Source organism: Cydia amplana, chromosome 10 (assembly GCF_948474715.1).
Source record: "Cydia amplana chromosome 10, ilCydAmpl1.1, whole genome shotgun sequence".
Taxonomy (NCBI): domain Eukaryota; kingdom Metazoa; phylum Arthropoda; class Insecta; order Lepidoptera; family Tortricidae; genus Cydia; species Cydia amplana.
In genome coordinates this window covers 15,771,028-15,791,098 of record NC_086078.1, presented here as the reverse complement: position 1 = coordinate 15,791,098, position 20,071 = coordinate 15,771,028, and the positions used below count along the sequence as shown (strand labels likewise).

The 20,071-nt window shown below is 39.6% G+C and overlaps 2 protein-coding genes across 2 annotated transcripts in view; one reads left to right on the top strand and one right to left on the bottom strand.

Annotated features, from left to right (window-relative positions):
* LOC134651469 (uncharacterized) overlaps nt 1–3,873 on the bottom strand; it is a 33,591-nt gene extending 29,718 nt beyond the window's left edge. The window contains exon 1 of the mRNA XM_063506581.1: nt 3,653–3,873. The gene's annotated coding sequence lies outside the window, so the exon portion shown is untranslated. The remainder of the gene's footprint in view (nt 1–3,652) is intronic.
* A 799-nt stretch (nt 3,874–4,672) lies between these two features.
* Nucleotides 4,673–17,349, top strand: LOC134651862 (cell division cycle protein 20 homolog). The gene is made up of 11 exons (XM_063506983.1): nt 4,673–5,166; nt 5,277–5,383; nt 5,866–6,033; nt 6,540–6,633; nt 8,066–8,190; nt 10,776–10,880; nt 11,896–12,042; nt 13,153–13,280; nt 14,035–14,177; nt 14,645–14,849; nt 17,240–17,349. Exons 1-11 carry the CDS (start codon nt 4,869–4,871, stop codon nt 17,337–17,339), a joined length of 1,620 nt encoding a protein of 539 aa, XP_063363053.1. The 5' UTR covers nt 4,673–4,868; the 3' UTR covers nt 17,340–17,349.
* The last annotated feature ends 2,722 nt before the right edge of the window (nt 17,350–20,071 follow it).

Below are 20,071 nucleotides of genomic sequence, written 5' to 3'. Positions count from 1 at the left end.
GTTGCCTCTCTGTCGCACTTGTAAATTCGTACGTAAGTGTGACAGGGAGGTAACACGTCGAACGTTTTACGAAGTTTATTTAGTTTGTTGTTATAAAGTTATCAACCGTCGTATTTATAAAACCTAATTCCCACCGGTTTCGATTTCGCTATCTCGGAAAATAAGGGCACCCAAATGCGTTGCTCCTTTATTTTTCGTGGGATAATCCTACTTGTGGTTGACGTATTTATTTTCTGGATCCCCTGGACTCCAATTGCTATATCTATACAGAAATAATATTGCACTCCCTTAGGGAATGGATTCCAGGGTAAAAAACATCATCCTATGTCCTTTTCCAGGTTATAAACTCAAGGGCGTCGCCAGGAGGCAGCATTTTAACATTCATCGCCAGCGCGCAACCCGAACATTGGTCCTTCGAGCCGGATTATCTGATGAACTATGATTTAACTTACCTCCACTGGTCTGCGGGCATTACATCTTTTATTTGTGTTACTCAGCCACAAATGGCTTCCAGCGGTTCGAGTCGCCTTGTAACCCAAGAACTATTTTTGAGTCAGTTAAGCCAATTACATACCTATTTATGTTTGTAACTAAATGTATGCCCCTCCCCCTCCTCTTGGCCGTATCAACTGCGCTTGCCCTACCTTGGCAACATCTACTAGTGTCTAAGTCAAGTCTATGTTTTCGATTTAGGTCACAAGATGGCAGACCCTTCAAGCACGGTGCCTATAACCAAAGATAGTCAACAAATCCTTATCTGTCTCTGTCACTATGTCACGGCCACTTTATCAGTCGCGATGACCGACTAGGCAAATGGTGCCGCCACCTGACCACTGGCTCTTAGGTATTTACTATTTACCTAAACTGGTCAAGAACATGTCTGGCCACACGTGAAACACCTACTGAATCTGGAAAAAACGAATGACTACATGTCGGTTGTTTTATTCCATTTGTCTTCTATTTTAAATGCAGATTTTTTTTGTCACAATTAGTTGATAGTCGATAGTCATGATAGTAAATATAATATACTTATTCTGTGATATTAGTGCCTGCTTTACAGAAAAGCTTAATAGGGGAGGCTAACGTAAATATCATAATGCGAAAATCTTTGTCTCTGTCTCTAATATCTCTATCTTTCTCGCCTTATTGGGGTGACAGAGACGAAGGGACTCGATTCTCGAAACACCACTTCCTAATAGGTAGAACAATAATCAATCTAAGTTTGATTATATTACACTTCTAATTTCAACGGCGACGGCCGTTGTGCCATACCCTGCCACTGAAATTGCAACTTAAACTTCATAGGTTTAGGATTCTGTATTGTTTCTCTCCAAAAAATCTGCCGTTCAATAGCGTTACTAGCGTTAGCTTCTATGGACTCTAAAATAGGTACTACCGCACACTACACCCAGAGACTTGTAAATGTAATAAAATTTATTTGCCATTTTCTAAACATAAATCTATATAATATTGTCTTCGGTTACCGCGATAGTTACTCATGAAATAAACGAATTATATCGCGTATATTGAAGTCACCCGTTGACCACGATCGCTGTAAAGAGTGTAACTGTAAAGGGTTCGAAACGTCGGGATGTAGAATAAATTCAATATACGCGATATAATCCGTTTTAATAGTTTTATTTCATAAATCTATATGTAAATACCTAACTTTGATAACAGTACCTACATCAACCTCCCGGGCCTTATAAGGATAACGAAGTAGGTACACATTGTAAAATGATTAGGTATAATATAATACAAATGAAATAATACAATTCAATTACAAAGTGGTATAATTAATCACTCAAGGAAATGCGCGTTTAAAAATTGACACCTAATACTAAGTATTACAAATTGTTTATCGTTTGTTTATAATTTTTATAATTTTTTTAAACAACCACTAGGGTCAGCTATAATTTTGCATGGCATCAATATAATTTCTAGAAACTTATTCAGTTAAATTTTATTATGGGAGATAATATGGTACAGTCAGAATTTGCTAATCTGGCCGGGTGTTCAAAATAATCTGGGTATCTCTTGTAGACACTGTTTTTTTGATAACAACGTTGTAATTAGATTATTTTGAATGTCACCTACTTAGCTACTTCCGCTGCTGGTATATTAATAAAGTAAGGATGCTTCACGCGAAGAATTACGTACCTTGACTGTTATCTCTCAATTTCTATGTTGTGTATGATTATCTAAATCTCATTAGTTCCTTTAATCATTTTGCTAATGATAATTGACTATTTTGACTACTTGAGACTTGCTTTAAAAAAGTCTCAAGTAGTCATTATCATTAGCAAAATGATTAAAGGCCAATTAAAGGTACAACATGATTAGGTACATGTACTTATTCTAACTTTGTTTTCCTTCACTCATCATTAGTTTAAACTTTATCACGAGAAATGTAAATAAAGTAAAGTTAAATGGGCACTGGTGAAGGCCAAGGGCCAGGGCCTGGGACCTAGGGCGGCCAATACTACAAATCCGCCACTTTGGGGTAACATAGAAATCGGGGTAACTTGCAACAATAAGCAAAATGCCTTGGTAAGCGTTGCCAAAGTATGAAGTGCTTCTAGTTTAAGTATTAGCAATTTCCAAATTTACTCAGTTGTTGAAGTTACCCCAATGCACCTTACATGATAGACTACTCTAGTTTGTATAAAGCCTTGAGAAGTACAATCAAGCCTAGAGTCTGTTCGGAAAGAGAAGAGTCGTGGAATGTATTGGGCCCCATGCATTCCACAACTCTTCTCTTTCCGAACAGACTCTTACAGGTAAACGAGGCAAATCAATGACTGGTGGTTTTAAATAAATATGTATTTATTTTTCATACTTCATGTTTTTCTATTCTCTATTTGACATATATGTATTTAAAATATGATTGGAATTGACACAAGCTACAACATGGCCATAACTAAAAGTATTACAGTATAAACTTGACAACAAATAAGTCCTTAAACTGATATGTGACTCATATTTTCTATTGTAGGGCTCCAAAAGGGGTTTAATCTCCATCTAGTAGCAATACTTGATGAAACTTATTTATTTTCTGTTATAAACAAAGAAAAATTGCTAAATGTTGTTTTCTTTGTTTACTATGTGTTAAACAGTGTGTACATTAACAGATATAAAATTTAGGGGTAAAAATTTATTGTGTTTTTAGGATGTGCAGAAGCTAATAGTTTCCTAGTTGTTATAGATCCAACTAATTTTACGAATATAGTTTATTTACAAAATAAATTGGCTTATAAGTACATAGATAAATTTGAATCCAATAGATTTTCTAAAATTCCTTTGTTACAATCAAATATATACTGGCTGTGGCTGAACAATTTTCTAAGTTGTTATCATGTAACAGTAATGATATCTTCCTAAAGAACTTCCTATTTCATATGCGTTTTATCACGACTCGAATGCGTTGCGTTGCGATGTACAAATTATCAGAGCAAAACTGCATAGGGGTAGAAACACAGCGTAACTACACTCTGAAATGCATCTTTTTACACACGAATGTTTTCTAGTCATGATCTTACATAAAAGGGATTATTTAACGAATACATTATTTCATTATGTGATTAGTTTAGTTTAGTGGTAAGTCCTTGTTGGAACCGTTCACAAAGTTTCAAATAAACAACAAAAAACTTACCCCGCGAAGGCAACCGCAATCCAGTACTCGTTTATTTAGCATGCAAATACATCACAACAAACGTTCCTGTAATCACGTAATGAAAGAACTTAATTCAGCACTAAAAAAACTAAATAACCCAAACAAACAAGCGTATTATTCGATGCATTCGTGGGTAATGCACATTTGTATTGTAATTTGTATCATATTGTATGCATCTTTTTCTTTTTCTATTGCACTTTTTTGTTTTCTTCGCAAGCTGTCAACAAAGCCTATCGATTCTATTGGTCAAAAAACAAAAAGTACGATTTATGATTGGTTCCAATTCGTTTTTAAGTTCTTAAATTCTTGTATAGAGTATGGTCCTTCCTTGTTTGAATGGTAGTTATTTTGCCATGTATAAGCCTCGTTACACACGCGCGGATTTTTCCGTACGGAATGACATGAGCAAGCGAAACAGCGCTATGCATTTGAAGAGCGACGTCCCGTTCCCACCTGTCAATCCGTACCATAGAAGGTAGCATCCTATAGAAGTGGTCTACGCGTGCCTCCGTCAGGGACAAAACATATGCAATGAGACGCTATGATTGGTCGAGTTTATTTGTTGCCCACCATAATCCATACTAATTTACGGTGGGGAATAAAAAAACGTGAGACTGTGACAAGGACAAACAATAATAGCGCTTTCGCTGCTACTCCTATTGAAAGATACATAAGACTATCCCGTTCTGTCAGTTATCCCCACCACTCATGCCCAATCCAGTTTAATACTAGATTCATGATCCGTACGGAAACCGAATGAAAATTCCGTGCGTGTGCGGCCACTCGGCCAGGCTAAATTTCATTGACTTGATGTTGCGTTATCAATACTTCAAAATGATAGAAATTTGTATTTGTTTTTTATACTATTTTATAAATATTTGCGCAATTTACTACAAGTTCTTCGATAAAAGTGGATTCCACTGAAAAAACGATCTCCCATATTTAATTTGCGGTTGGCAACATCCTGTAAATGTCATTCGTTCGACAGCTGCCCTGAAATGATTTTAAATTTTAACGGAACTCTGTTTCGTTAAACTCTAGTGTACTTTCAGAAGTGCATATTTTACACGAATATTTTTATGCGTAAAGCGTTCTAATGCGAAGCGCATTATATAGTGTTAGTGTTGTTACTAGTTAACTTCTTGAATAAGTATTTTAGGCCGATTGCTACCCGTGCTGTTGCGTGAACAAAGCAATGGCACAGTTCAACTATCTCAATGAATTAAATAGTTTAGCTACTACTATGGACGGGCCTATAACTCGAGGGCCTCCTCAGCGATGGGCCAAGAAAAGCAATAACGAGAACATAAATCCATCACTGAGTGCTTCCTTCAAGAACTCTTCCAACGTAAATATAAGTTCGTGTAATCAGTCTATGCAGAAGTTGTCGATATCGGCCAATCAAAGCGTTAATAGCGCGCATTCCGGCAAGACCCCGACCCGGTCTGAAAATAAGAAAGGAAAGAAGACTCCTTCAAAAAATAAGTCGCCAGGTAATTTTTCCCAACTTCTAAGAATGAACCCAACGATCGTAGTATGAACTTTAATGACTTAGGTTTTCTTTTTACAAGTATTTGCAGATCATGAATGCATATTTTTCCAGGGCGGTCCACCACTCCAACTCCAAATAAGGCGTCTAAAACACCAAACAAGGCGGACAGATTCATCCCGTCAAGAAGTAACTCCAATTATGACTTGTGCCATTATATGGTAAGTTTTTAATATTCATCTTATGATTGTGCGCTCCCCTCATCCAATGCCCTGTAATCTTAAATAGATCAATAGTCCATTTTTTGCGGGTCTTATGTTAGATAAATTAAGATGGAGGTCTTACTATGCGAGCTAGTGCCTGCAAACCAACCATATGTACAAGCTATACTATGCTTACTAACTTAATTTTTTTCTTTTTTTTTAATCATTAAGAAAGATTTATTTATTTCACAATAATGTCAGATTTACAGAATTACACATCAAAGTAACTTAAAAAAAAACATACGATCTAAACTAACTAAAGAAACAAGAAAACTTAAAAAATCAAACACAAATTACACTTAGACTAAATTTAGCCGATAAAATCGCTCCGCGACCCCCCCGATGCAAAAGTGCCCATCACGCTCGCTGCGTTGCCACGTTGAACCGCGATGGATAACCTTTGCATCAGGATAACTTAATTTGGATTATTATTCTTACAGATGAGCCGTGATGATGACAAAGGTGAAGAGGTGGCCCAGAAAGTGGCCGGCGAGGCCATAGGACGGGCCCTCACTGACATGGAGCCCGGGCGCCTGCTGCAGTACACTTGCAAGGCACCGGCGGCGCCCGAGGGCTACCAGAACAGACTGCGGGTGGTCTACTCACAGGTTGATGTTGGAATGATTTTTGGTTTGAATCAGTAAAGTTGAATTTCAATATTATAATCTAATCAAACACTTTTTGAAAAGCACTCAGTTTCAGTATTAAGTATTGTTTTACTTTAAAAGTTGATTTCAAAAGAGCTTCTGTGCAGCTAGCTTGACTAGAAGTCTACTTGCAACTCTTGATAGTCGCGCGAGACTAGACTGCATCTCTTATGCACAGTATTTATTAGAAAAAGACCAACCGCCTTATTCATAAAACTTAGTAACTTCTTACAAACCTTAGTTAAATTTTCAAGTGACAAGTGGCTTTCAAGTTGATATACTTTATATCAATTAGAGTTAGACAATCTGTTTCACTAATATTCAGATCCATTATTCTTCATAAGGCATGTCCACACGGGGCTCATTCTGAAAGCTCAGTCTTGCAAAGAAATCCCAAAGTAGCTTGGTCTGTGTAGAAGTGCGTGCGTTTTGTATAGACCCTAATCTTAGACTTGTATCTATTGTAGGCCAAGGTACCGTCATCGGTGAAAAACACTACGAGGTACATTCCCCAAGCCCCGGACAGGATTCTGGATGCTCCTGAAATTCTCGACGACTACTGTAAGTATTTTAAACCTTTTCAGAAAATTTGGCTTTTTATACCGGGTGGATCAACTATTTCTTGTTGTTATTCTGTCTGGTCAGCCAAGAGACAATAGTAGCATAGTTTGTTAGAAGACATTGTCCACCACCTTCTTCTGGCACGCTTGGTAGACGACCCTCTCTAAAAGGAAGGAAAGGGTTTATAAGTTTCACAAAAAAGCGTGTTTGGAGAATTTAAATGCCTAAAAATCAGGTTTTAAAGAGTGACCCAGTGAACGTAACTATGGCAACGAATGAAAATAAAAAGTTGATTACCCACCTGATTGTGGGAAAGCCAAAAGGAATGTTAATGTCTTGAACAGGGATGTTGCGAACATCCGCATCCGCAACCGCGGATCTTCCGCATTATTTTCAACATCCGCATCTGCATCCGCATCCGCATAAAATCGATGCGGATGTCGAACAAGTCGGTACAGGAACGTCTTAGCGGCGCCGTAAGTGCTAGGTAATTTCGTCATTACCTATAACCACAGACAATCCAACCTCTAGACATAGCATAGTCGCGCTACCCCCTCTGCCACACATACGGTAGCGTTACTCCATCTTCGAGTCAATCCCGTGCCGTGATTGGTCCGTGTCTTTGAACGGACCAATCACGGCACGGGATTCGCTTACCTCGTCCCCCCGCACCCCCGTATTTTTGGCAGCATCGGTTTCATGAAATAATTGGCCTAAGCTCAGTCTAGAGGTTGGATAGTCAGTGCCTATAACGAAATCGTCCAGATCCAGAAAAGTCGGCCAAGTTACTGTTTATTAAATATAACGCGCCTATATTCTTGCTCAAATACTAAACGTTTCGTTTCTTTTAAATAAAAAATACTAAAAATGTAATATTTGACGTTTTCTATGTACCTAATCTTGACATCCTCATCCACATCCGCGGATGTGAGCCTTTAAATATCCGCATCCGCATCCTTGCATGTCAAAAAATCTGCATCCGCAACTTCCCTGGTCTTGAAGTGCGATGTCTCACTATAATTTGACCGTCATAATTTGAGTTGATAAAGATAAAGATAAAAGATAAAAGATAGTTTATTCAAGTAGGCATAATTACAATGCGCTTATGATTGTCAAATAAAGCTACACCGGCTCCAACCGTACACCTCTGCCCCGAGAAGATTTAAATCCCCCCTCAATTGGAGGAGGGTATCCCATTATGGGACCGGCAACAAACTCGGCGGGACACATCTTTTCAAAAATAACTACATCTTATAATTAACATGCATTACGAGAAAATAAGGAAAAAAAAATACAATTTAAATCACTATAGAATTCATGCAATTATACACATAAGGTGTAATAGAAATTTGATTTAGAAAATATACATATGTACATGGAATCATACAAATTCGTAGCTCTTTCAGAAAACATAGAACATTTTCCCCCGCAGATCTAAACCTGGTGGACTGGAGCGCGTCCAATATCCTGGCCGTGGCGCTCGGCAGCGCCGTGTACCTGTGGAACGCCGGCACCGGGCAGATCGAGCAGCTCATGGCGCTGGAGGCTTCTGAGACGGTACATATTTTTAGCCATTGATATAACTAACTGTTCGGACGCACTCGACACGCCGACCGCTCAAGGCAGAAATAGTTGGTTCACCTCTTATCTGGGGGCACGGTAGTGCCCTCGCCAAGACGAGCAAAGCGAAGCGCAAGGGCACTACCTACCTTTTCTCGAAGCGCTTCGTCGTTTCTTTGAACCCTCTTAACTTGGGTTTGGATTATACCAGATAAACAAAACTCTCGGGATATGATGTCAATAGTGGACTTATTAGGTATAAAAAATTTCAATTGCATAGCTCTTATACTTTGGATTTTATTAATGTCAAAAAAACCCCGATTTCGTCACTGACTCATTCACTCACTGTTGATCATCAAAACCTCTAGGGTACTTCCTGAAGTCCTAGGAAGCTGAAATTTGGTATGTGAAATAGTATTAGTCCACAAACAAAAAAAAATCCAAAAACTTAAAATTATTAGCCCCTAAGGGGGTGAAAAGGGGGGTGGAATTTTGTATGGGAAATCGATAACCGAACGAAATTTGGTATGTAGATAGTTGTTATGGGGAAGGATATAAAATAGTTTCAACCTTAAAATCACCCCGTAAGGGTGAAAAGGGGTGGAAAAAGGCGTTAGGGGAAAAAGGGGGTTGAAGTTTGTATGGGGAATCAGTAAAAAAGCAGATTGTATATAAAAGATGCCCCCCCAAGTACGTATTTCAAGATTTTTAATAGTAAATCACCCGCAACCCTTTAAATCAGAAGATTGTCATAAGCAACTTACAAAAAGATGTGAAATCCCACCAAAAACATTTTCATGTAAAATGTTGCCAAGACGAAACCATAAGGCTCGCACTGACAAAAAGTTATCAGATATCTTGTAGAGCCAAGCTTCTAACTCTACAGGTCCTACCTTCACAGACTCTACACCTTAGTCAAAATATGTGGCTTGGCCGTTTCGTTATTACAAGAACTATTTTATAATTAAAAATAATGAATAGTGAATACATATTTCACCTTACGCTCATGTGACGAAGCGGTCAAGCCACATATTTTGACTAAGGTGTAGAGTCTGTGAAGGTAGGGCCTGTAGAGTTAGAAGCTTGGCTCTACAAATAACTTTTTGTCAGTGCGAGCCTTATGGTTTCGTCTTGGCAACATTTTACATGAAAATGTTTTTGGTGGGATTTATTATATTAGATACTGGCTTCTCACGGGTTAACAATTTATACATAAACCTTCCTCTTGAATCACTCTCTCTATTAAAAAAACCGCATCAAAATCCGTTGCGTAGCTTTAAAGACCTAAGCATACATAGAGACAGAGCGGGAAGAGACTTTGTTTTATACTATGTAGTGATAAATCATCATCGACCAGGCGACAAGTTAACCTTTTGGCCGCCGGACCTAGTCCGCAAAGACGCTCACTCACACGCCAGAGCAAATTTTAAGTAAACATCTCGTTTTACGTATTCTAGTTACTAGTTACCACCAATTGGCATTTAACAAGTGTTCAAATGCTTAAATAAAACCAGATTTGCGATTTGATATTTATTTTGAATATTCTCATATCGAGTTAACATTCCCATCCCTAGCTGTCTTGTATACAAGACAACGGCGACGAGGAACAAGAAAAACGTTGAAATCTGGAGCAATTTTATTGAGAGCCTTATTATAAGAGAATGGATTTCTTAAACTGCAATAAATGCAATTTTTTTTAAACAAGGACCTAAAACATTAACATGAGTGTAAAAAAAATATAATTGATATTTTTTCCACATTTACCGAGCGGTTGAATTTTTGTCTTGTATACAAGACAGCGGCGCCAGTGTATCGTTCTATCGTTGTCATGTATACATGCCAACGGCGGTCAAAGGGTTAAGAAGGACACTGAAGGAAGCTGTCTCAACTGGTCTCGGCTGGAAAGAGCTGGAAGTTGCCGCTCGAGATCGCGACAAATGGAAGATTCTAGCGAGTCCTATGTCCCTATGTGAGGGATAACAGGAATGCATCATCATCATCACTGATAAATCATAAAGTTACAGATAATTACCTACACCTAATAGTATTTTATGCAACCGTTGTTTAAGAGAGGTCAAAAAAGGCAAGTGGCGTGAGTAACAATTTGAGGCGAAGCCGAAAATTGTTAATAAAGACGCCACGAGTATTTTTTGACTCAGTTAAACAACGTTGCATACAATACTTTTTCTACGACCTAGCACTTACTTTGAAATAAAATTGTAAATTTAACAAATATTTTTAATTCAAGAAGTAGCAAAAATGGAGGGTACGGGCGGGAAAAGAATGAATGAATGAATGAAATTTTAAAAAAAAACATGTCTATGGTTCATTTATTTGTCAGAGATGACATTTAAAACAAGGTTGGCAACACTGTATTTCATTCAATATTTTTTAAGTGGTCATTACACGAAGTATCGTAAAATCGCCAAAAAGATACTGCGTGTAAGCACAAATTCTTTTTTGGGGAATAGACTAAAGACTTGTCTTGACAACTATAAGGTAGGGTTTTAAAGGTGTGCGCACGACCCTTTAAATGACAAATAAAAGTACGGGAGTAGAAAAAATATGTTTATTTATTTTAGGTGTGCTCCGTACAATGGGTGCAAGGCGGGGGCTCGCATCTAGCCGTGGGATCGTCCGCGGCCACCGTCGAGCTGTGGGACTGCGAGAAAATCAAACGACTCAGGGTACGATCTCAACCTTATCTCAATATTCCATGAGACAATGTACAACCAAAGCGCTGAAGAAAGTGGTTATGGGGCTATTTTTTTTATTTTTTATTTATTAGGTTCGCCAACAGGTGCAATACAAAATATACTTATAAATAACAAAATAAAATAATATTGCTAGAGTATTCACCCAATTACAGGCAAACACGGCATGCTTGTAACAGATGTTGCTTACATATGTTTTTTTATCCTAAGTACTAAACGAGTAGGTACCAAGTATAAATCAAGGTTGCTGAAATTAGGTAGTAGAATACAGAAAATAAGCTTAGTAATAGGCTTAGGCTATAGATAAGATGACAATCGTTTACCCATATATAGAAAAAAATACATAGAGTGCTCACTCCATACATCAGTTTTAGTACCAAAAAAACTATTAGCACCTAGCATCGAGTAGCGGAACTATCAGTACTGCTACTTGACAATAGATGTAGCACCGACCGGAAAGTCTTATGCTGTTGAGATAAGAATTTCCGGTTGGTGCTACATCTATTGTCAAATTTGTCAAGTAGCAGTATTTATAGTTCCGCTACTCGATGCTAGATGTAGACACTGAAATTAATAGTCTGAACTGATGTATGGAGTGAGCACTCTTGTCTTACTATATTTCTCTATGCCCTATCGAAGAATTCGAGAAGTAAATGAATGAATGGGAATGATACACAGACTTTGGTTGGATTTGGATACATTATTAACTTTCTGACAGTAATCAAGTCGCATTCTACAAAGGTCTGTAATCTGCAAATTACTGTTTGCCTCTCACGGTATTTGTTAGAACGAGGCAAATACAGCTATTACTGGCCGCCTATTAATCGCGTTTTATTTTATTTGTGAAAAACTTGCGGGCTTACAGGTGACCCCAAAACGCTCACAAGATAATATGTTCAAATATGTACAACATAAAATTACCATGAAATAACTACCAAAATCTGCCAAAGCCAAATACATAAAATTGTATGTGTATTTACTTCTGCAGATAATGGACGGACACACAGGCCGGGTCGGGTCGCTCGCTTGGAATACATACGTGGTGTCGAGCGGGTCCCGCGACGGAACCATCATACACCACGACGTGCGGCAGCGCGACCATGCTGTCGCCACGCTGTCAGCGCACACACAAGAGGTTTGACAATCTACATCTATCACTTCGAATTTATGGAAAATAACCTCGTTGTTTTGATTTAATACGACCATAGACCATATATAAATACGACATTGAATTTTGTCCACATTTCACTCCGCATACGTTAATTAATGTACCTGTATGTGTAAAATAATAATTGATGTTTTGTGCTGTATTTATTTGTATTTTTAGTATATAAGTTAGATTATATGTATTTATTGTAAATTATTTATTTATATGTTAGTATGTGTGTATGTGAACACATTCATTGCCACCCAGCCAAACAAGACATCCGCGCCAGGCCACAAAAATTTCTTCATATAAAGATGTAGTACCGCGATCCCGACTATCGGGTCGTCCGACCTGGGAACGAAATCATAAAATACCCGATAGTCGGGTTTTCGGCACTGAATGTAATAAGGCTTTATTATGGGGTTAGGCAGAAAATCTTATGAAAAAGAAATAGATTAACAGTTAATCTATTTCTTCAAAAAATAAAGTACCTAGAGATAACAGAGGACTATTGAGCGTGGGCCACGCCTGACAATAGTCCTCGGCATGGCTCACTCCGCGATTTCGTCGCGTCGCTACAAGTACATGCGGCCCACACCAATTTTGGTGTCTAGCCATAGTAGTTGCCGCGCACTGCTACGGAACGGACGCCTGCTCACGCTTGCGCCACCTAGCGGTCATATTCAGTCGTAATAGACGCGTTTTGTTACAGAGTGAATCTTCCGTATTGCCATAGAGAAAAAAATACATAGTGCTCACTCCATACATCAGTTTTAGTACCAAAAAGACTATTAGCATCTAGCATCGAGTAGCGGAACTATCAGTACTGCTACTTGACAATAGATGTCGCCAACGACCGGAAAGTCTTATGCTGTTGAGATAAGACTTTCCGGTCGGTGCTACATCTATTGTCAAGTAGCAGTACTGATAGTTCCGCTACTCGATGCTAGATGTAGACACTGAAATTAATAGTCTGAACTGATGTATGGAGTGAGCACTCTATGTGTTTTTTTCTCTATGGTATTGCAAAGGTATAATATAAATAAGATCCACCTGTGGGCAATCATGTTTGTTACTATAAATAGTATTATTTTATAGATTTGCGGCCTCAAATGGTCACCGGACGGTCGCTACCTGGCGTCGGGCGGCAACGACAACCTGCTCAACATATGGCCCATCGCCCATGGCCAGCGGTACTCGCAGACACAGTACCTGTACTCGTTCAAGTAAGTACTCATTTAGTGTACGAATCGCACGCTAGATGGCGGTGTTCCGTGCAGGGAAAAAGCTGAATCGCGCTATTAAGATTTTTCTTGAGATAATGACCCCCGGGCTCGAGGAATTTTTGTTTGTTTTACAAATCGATCGGTAGGTGGCGCTGTACCGTGTTGTTAAAATCCTGAATCGCGCTATTAAGATTTTTCTTGGGATAATGACCACCGGGCTCGAGGAATCCTCGTTTAATTTACAAATCGATCGGTAGGTGGCGCTGTACCGTGTTGTTAAAATCCTGAATCGCGTTATTAAGATTTTTCTTGGGATAATGACCACCGGGCTCGAGGTATTCTCGTTTAATTTACAAATCGATCGGTAGGTGGCGCTGTACCGTGTTGTTAAAATCCTGAATCGCGCTATTAAGATTTTTCTTGCGATGATGTCCTCGGCCTCGAAGGATTTTTGTTTAGTTTACACATCAAACTGTAGATGGCGTTGTTCCATGTAGTAAAAATCCTGCATCGCGCTATTAAATTTTATTTTTTGCTTGAGATGATGTCGTCCGTCTCAAGGGATTTTTTTTGTTTACACATTGAACTGAAGATGGCGCTGTTCCATTCGTGTTAATCGTGTTTCAATTTATCGCCACTCGTTGCGAATTTCCCACTTTTCGCACTTGTATCGTAATGTACTATTATTGTTGCAAATTTTATTACAAATCGCGATATGTCAGTTCAGCTGGATAACTATGATATTCGTGTACAGCCAACACCTAGCGGCCGTGAAGGGTCTCGCTTGGTGCCCTTGGGCGGGCGGCGTGCTGGCGTCGGGCGGCGGCACGGCCGACCGCACCATCCGCATCTGGAACGTCAACACCGGCGCCAACCTCAACACCGTCGACACCAAGTCTCAGGTCGGTATTCTGTACACTACACTGTATGCCTGCTCTAACCTGTATTCTTGTTTTGTACAATATAGTATTTATTACTTACAACAGAATTACCTACCTATTCAAACTTTTAACCCCTTTGGGTGGTATTCCACCTGTCCAATTTCATTGTCCAATGTCAGTGCGTCTATTTTACACGCAAACGAGGTAGTCACATGTTAACACTGTTAACAGTCAGTCTCGTCGCGGAATTACTGGCGAACCCCTGGACGTTCGTTTTGACTTGAGCCCTGCTTTGGGGAATTAATTCCGTGGTATATCAGTGGATATTTTGTTTTTATCCAGATTATTTATAAACTAGCTGTGTAGCAAATTTCTGCAAAATCCATTAATCGTTTTTTATTAAAATATTACTTTGTATTAATTAAAATAATTAAATTATTAAATATTATAACTATTTATCTAATTTATTCTGTCTGTATTCACCGCAGGTGTGCTCGATCGTCTGGAGCACGCACTACAAGGAGCTGATCTCCGGGCACGGCTACGCGCAGAACCAGCTGGTCATCTGGAAGTACCCGCTCATGTCGCGCGTGGCCGAGCTGACCGGCCACATGGCCCGGGTGCTACACCTGGCGCTGTCTCCGGACGGTACTACTGTGCTGTCTGCTAGCGCTGACGAGACCCTGCGGTAAGTCGACTGTGTTCCATCCTCTAGAGCACGCACTACAGAGCTGATCTCAGAACCAGCTGGTCATCTGGAAGTACCCGCTCATGTCGCGCGTGGCCGAGCTGACCGGCCACATGGCCCGGGTGCTACACCTGGCGCTGTCTCCGGACGGTACTACTGTGCTGTCTGCTAGCGCTGACGAGACCCTGCGGTAAGTCGACTGTGTTCCATCCTCTAGAGCACGCACTACAGAGCTGATCTCAGAACCAGCTGGTCATCTGGAAGTACCCGCTCATGTCGCGCGTGGCCGAGCTGACCGGCCACATGGCCCGGGTGCTACACCTGGCGCTGTCTCCGGACGGTACTACTGTGCTGTCTGCTAGCGCTGACGAGACCCTGCGGTAAGTCGACTGTGTTCCATCCTCTAGAGCACGCACTACAGAGCTGATCTCAGAACCAGCTGGTCATCTGGAAGTACCCGCTCATGTCGCGCGTGGCCGAGCTGACCGGCCACATGGCCCGGGTGCTACACCTGGCGCTGTCTCCGGACGGTACTACTGTGCTGTCTGCTAGCGCTGACGAGACCCTGCGGTAAGTCGACTGTGTTCCATCCTCTAGAGCACGCACTACAGAGCTGATCTCAGAACCAGCTGGTCATCTGGAAGTACCCGCTCATGTCGCGCGTGGCCGAGCTGACCGGCCACATGGCCCGGGTGCTACACCTGGCGCTGTCTCCGGACGGTACTACTGTGCTGTCTGCTAGCGCTGACGAGACCCTGCGGTAAGTCGACTGTGTTCCATCCTCTAGAGCACGCACTACAGAGCTGATCTCAGAACCAGCTGGTCATCTGGAAGTACCCGCTCATGTCGCGCGTGGCCGAGCTGACCGGCCACATGGCCCGGGTGCTACACCTGGCGCTGTCTCCGGACGGTACTACTGTGCTGTCTGCTAGCGCTGACGAGACCCTGCGGTAAGTCGACTGTGTTCCATCCTCTAGAGCACGCACTACAGAGCTGATCTCAGAACCAGCTGGTCATCTGGAAGTACCCGCTCATGTCGCGCGTGGCCGAGCTGACCGGCCACATGGCCCGGGTGCTACACCTGGCGCTGTCTCCGGACGGTACTACTGTGCTGTCTGCTAGCGCTGACGAGACCCTGCGGTAAGTCGACTGTGTTCCATCCTCTAGAGCACGCACTACAGAGCTGATCTCAGAACCAGCTGGTCATCTGGAAGTACCCGCTCATGTCGCGCGTGGCCGAGCTGACCGGCCACATGGCCCGGGTGCTACACCTGGCGCTGTCTCCGGACGGTACTACTGTGCTGTCTGCTAGCGCTGACGAGACCCTGCGGTAAGTCGACTGTGTTCCATCCTCTAGAGCACGCACTACAGAGCTGATCTCAGAACCAGCTGGTCATCTGGAAGTACCCGCTCATGTCGCGCGTGGCCGAGCTGACCGGCCACATGGCCCGGGTGCTACACCTGGCGCTGTCTCCGGACGGTACTACTGTGCTGTCTGCTAGCGCTGACGAGACACTGCGGTAAGTCCAAGCATTATTTTAAATCCCACATACTGAAAAAACACTCCAATTGTCTCAATTTATTAAAACAGAAATTAAATAACAAAATATATAAATAAATCATAAATCTAAGCCTCAATTCAACCAATCCTCTTTATCAATCAGTCCGATTAACCCGACATACTGTCTAGTCTTCCTCATCTAAGCGTCTTCCCGGATGAATCCTATCGAACCCAAAATTTCACTTCAACCTCCTAATAATTAATTGTTTTGTTTTGGTATTGTATTTTATTATATATATATACTTACATATAATAAAATGAAATACTAACAATAATATAATAATGTAAAATTTTGCGACTTGGACTGTACCCGGATTAATAAATTTAGCTACAGCTCAGATCTTTTTGGTTGAAGTATTATAAATGTAATTAGCTATCGTATCTTTAATTAAGGAAACTGTAGGTTTAACTATATTATCATAATATTTCTGTAAATGTAAATGTATACAACCGTTTGTTTCTTAATAAACAATAAATAAATTAATTAATTAATACAAACCAACTCGAACACGACTTCCAAGAAAGTGATTGGTACAAGCAGGGTTTCGAACACAGGACCTCCAGTTTAAAAGTAGCGCCAGCCTTACCACTAGGTCACCGACGTTCTCTTTACTGCCAATACAACTGCTAATATTAAAAGCTCAGAATATAATAATTATTTATACTGACTCAAAGGTGCGAAATTCAAATTGTCTATAGGAAATTTGGGAAGTCAACCCTTGGCGCCTAATTTTTTTAAATTTGCCGCCTTTTTCTACTGATAAAGTGGCTGTGCCAGACCATATCTGTTTTTTAACTCGATCCTCACTTGCTGTTCTTTTCATTTTAGTCTATGGAAGTGCTTCATGCTAGACCCGGCGAAGAAAAAGGAACCCACAGAATCGAAGGCAGCCAAGTCATTGCTGAACATGAACTCTTTAATCAGATAACTGGTAATAAATACACTTAATACCCATACTTAGCCATACAAACGAAACATCCAAAATTAGCCACTGAAATTTGAAACTAAATAGTAGGAAATAGATTTTGCGTTGTTTGAAAATTGAACGAAACAAAGCAAAAGCGACTCTGTTCCAATTGAACATGGTTTAAATTACATCGAACTGAATAGGTACTATAGGTACCTTGGGCCTCAGGAGGTTAAAACGCTCTGCACTAGGATACAGTTTGTAGGTCTATTTTTTGACTAACAGTTTTATTGTGATTAATTTAGAGTCTGGCTACTATAAGTTTGCAGTGAAATGTATTTGGCGTCACCGACATAAATATCACGTTTAATGGTGGTTGTAAAATGGCAATATTGTATTCACAGTTCCATTGAATTGGCGCATTGGGAACGAATGGAGAATGGCAGTGTAATAGGGATCGTACGTAAACTGTAGAGGGCAGCACTTGCTTACCTATTGGGGTGAAGTGTCAATGTCAAGTTTGAGTTTTTCGATTTATGCCACAAGATGGTAGACCCTCCAACGCGTACGGTCCCTATAGCAAAATGAAACTCCTTAGTTCCTTATAATAGTTACAATGGTCACCGGACTAAATACCGTAGAAAATATTCCGTGCAACGGTAATTATAACTCTTATAAGAGATATATTTCACTGCAGACATAACGTAGCCGAACGACGAGCAGTTTTAAGCAACGATAACGTGAAAATATCAGGAATATTTAAAATTAATAATAATATTGGTTAATAGCGCGTCGTACGTAATTTGTTCTTATGAATTATGAAACGAATGTGTTTAACTAATCAACTAGAATGAGTTAGGATATACTTAACTTTGAAAATGGTATTTAATTGTGTTAGTTGGCAGTTGGAGTTTGTAGTAGATGGATAAATTAAATGAATTATCATAATTCTTAATGCTCAATGACTGATCATGTTTGCCATATTCACTTTTAGGCGGTTATCACACTGGATGCGATTCGCACGTCTCCAATGTGCGAGCGGGAAGTCGCTATAATACTCTCATAGCGTTTTCTCGCTCAAACATCGGAGCGACGTGCCGCATCCAGTGTAATAACCTAATAACCGCCTTAGCATGCAGTGCGAGTACTGTATGTATATTTAAACATTTATGACTGACAATTGTGATCTTTACAATTTAGTGTAAAACTATTTGTTGAAGTAGGAATATTATGTATAGGTAGTTATCTTTAAACATCATGTTTTCTTATATCTTGACTTCTAATCACTGTGATTGTCTTTTACCTAGCGTATTCTGAATTTAGCTTATAATTTCGTATCATTTTACTTCGTGGGCAGTATTTTATATTAACTTCTATTACACGCAAGATGCTTTTTAACACCTTTTTATGACAAAAATATAGAAGTTGAGGTCGTTAAATGTAATGCGAAATCTGCTTTCTTGGTTCTTTTACTGTTTCTCTCCTCTTCTATGATTTCAGTTTTCTTTTGAAGTTAATGAGTTTAATGACACATTTAATTACCTCAGCTTGGGTTATTTTTTGAGCTTTGTAATATTTAGCGGGTACTGTTTATTTAATGAATTTATGAATTGATGTTGACTATTTCATAAATGTGTGATTTGTTTTACGAAATAAAGTATTTTCTTATCAAAATCTTAGTTTGATTTATATATGTTGTTATATCATTGATGTGTTTTTGTCTCTGATTGCGGTAAGCGTGACCACTAGGGTCATTTTCGCAAAATATTTCAAAAAAAAACAAGTAAATTTGTAGTAAAAACTTTTATTATTCTTATCGTTCTACTTATTAATATTTTGTTTACTTGTAAATACATATTGCAACAAAGGAATGTAAAAAGGAAAGTGCTAAATAAGGGCTCCGTGTGATGCTGTTTCCTAAAATGTAAAAATAAGGTGGAAGCATGTTAGTGACTAGAACTAAGAATATTTTCCAAGAGCATAATTTAAACGAGCACGGTTAAATGCAAAAAAGGAACTGCCGCGAAGCTAAACTTATCTAAAATAAAACTAAAAACTCACTAACTTTAGATCCATTGTACTTATATAAATCACCTGATTATTGCTACATAACTTTCAAATGGTGCGGAATTACGAGTAAAAGTTAAAATATTTAGCTGAGTCTTAAGACTATTTGGTGTTTAACATCAAAAAGTTATGTAACAAATAACAACTCCGGTCGATACGTTGTGATGTGCTTGCTACATCTATTATCCCATGTATTGTCACCAATGTAAACATTCTTTGCAACATATGATGCTACAACGAAGTGTTTACCTTCGACGTCTTGCTAAGTCGCACTTTAAGTACCAAAACTCGTTTCAACGCCTACAGAAACCTCACACCCAAAAACACTCATAAAAATCTTATTCAATACAATAAACATGCACTCAACAACTTAACCTACAAAGAACACATTTGCTAGTACAAAAACTACACTAAAATAACTGCCACAAGTTTTCTTAACAATTTCAAGTCTTAAAACATCGTTACTAAGCTCTGAATTTATTATCAAGTTCATTAAGTATACAGTCTTAAGCTATCGAAGTATATTTAATTGTAAAACTATTAACATGGCTTAAAATAAAAAAAACGTATACTTTTGATATTCGATCGGTCATTCGTCCAATGCCATAAGACCACAGATACAATAAAAATGTATTCAGCCAATCAACGTAATCTGTATTATATCTGTAGTAATATGCCATTGGCAG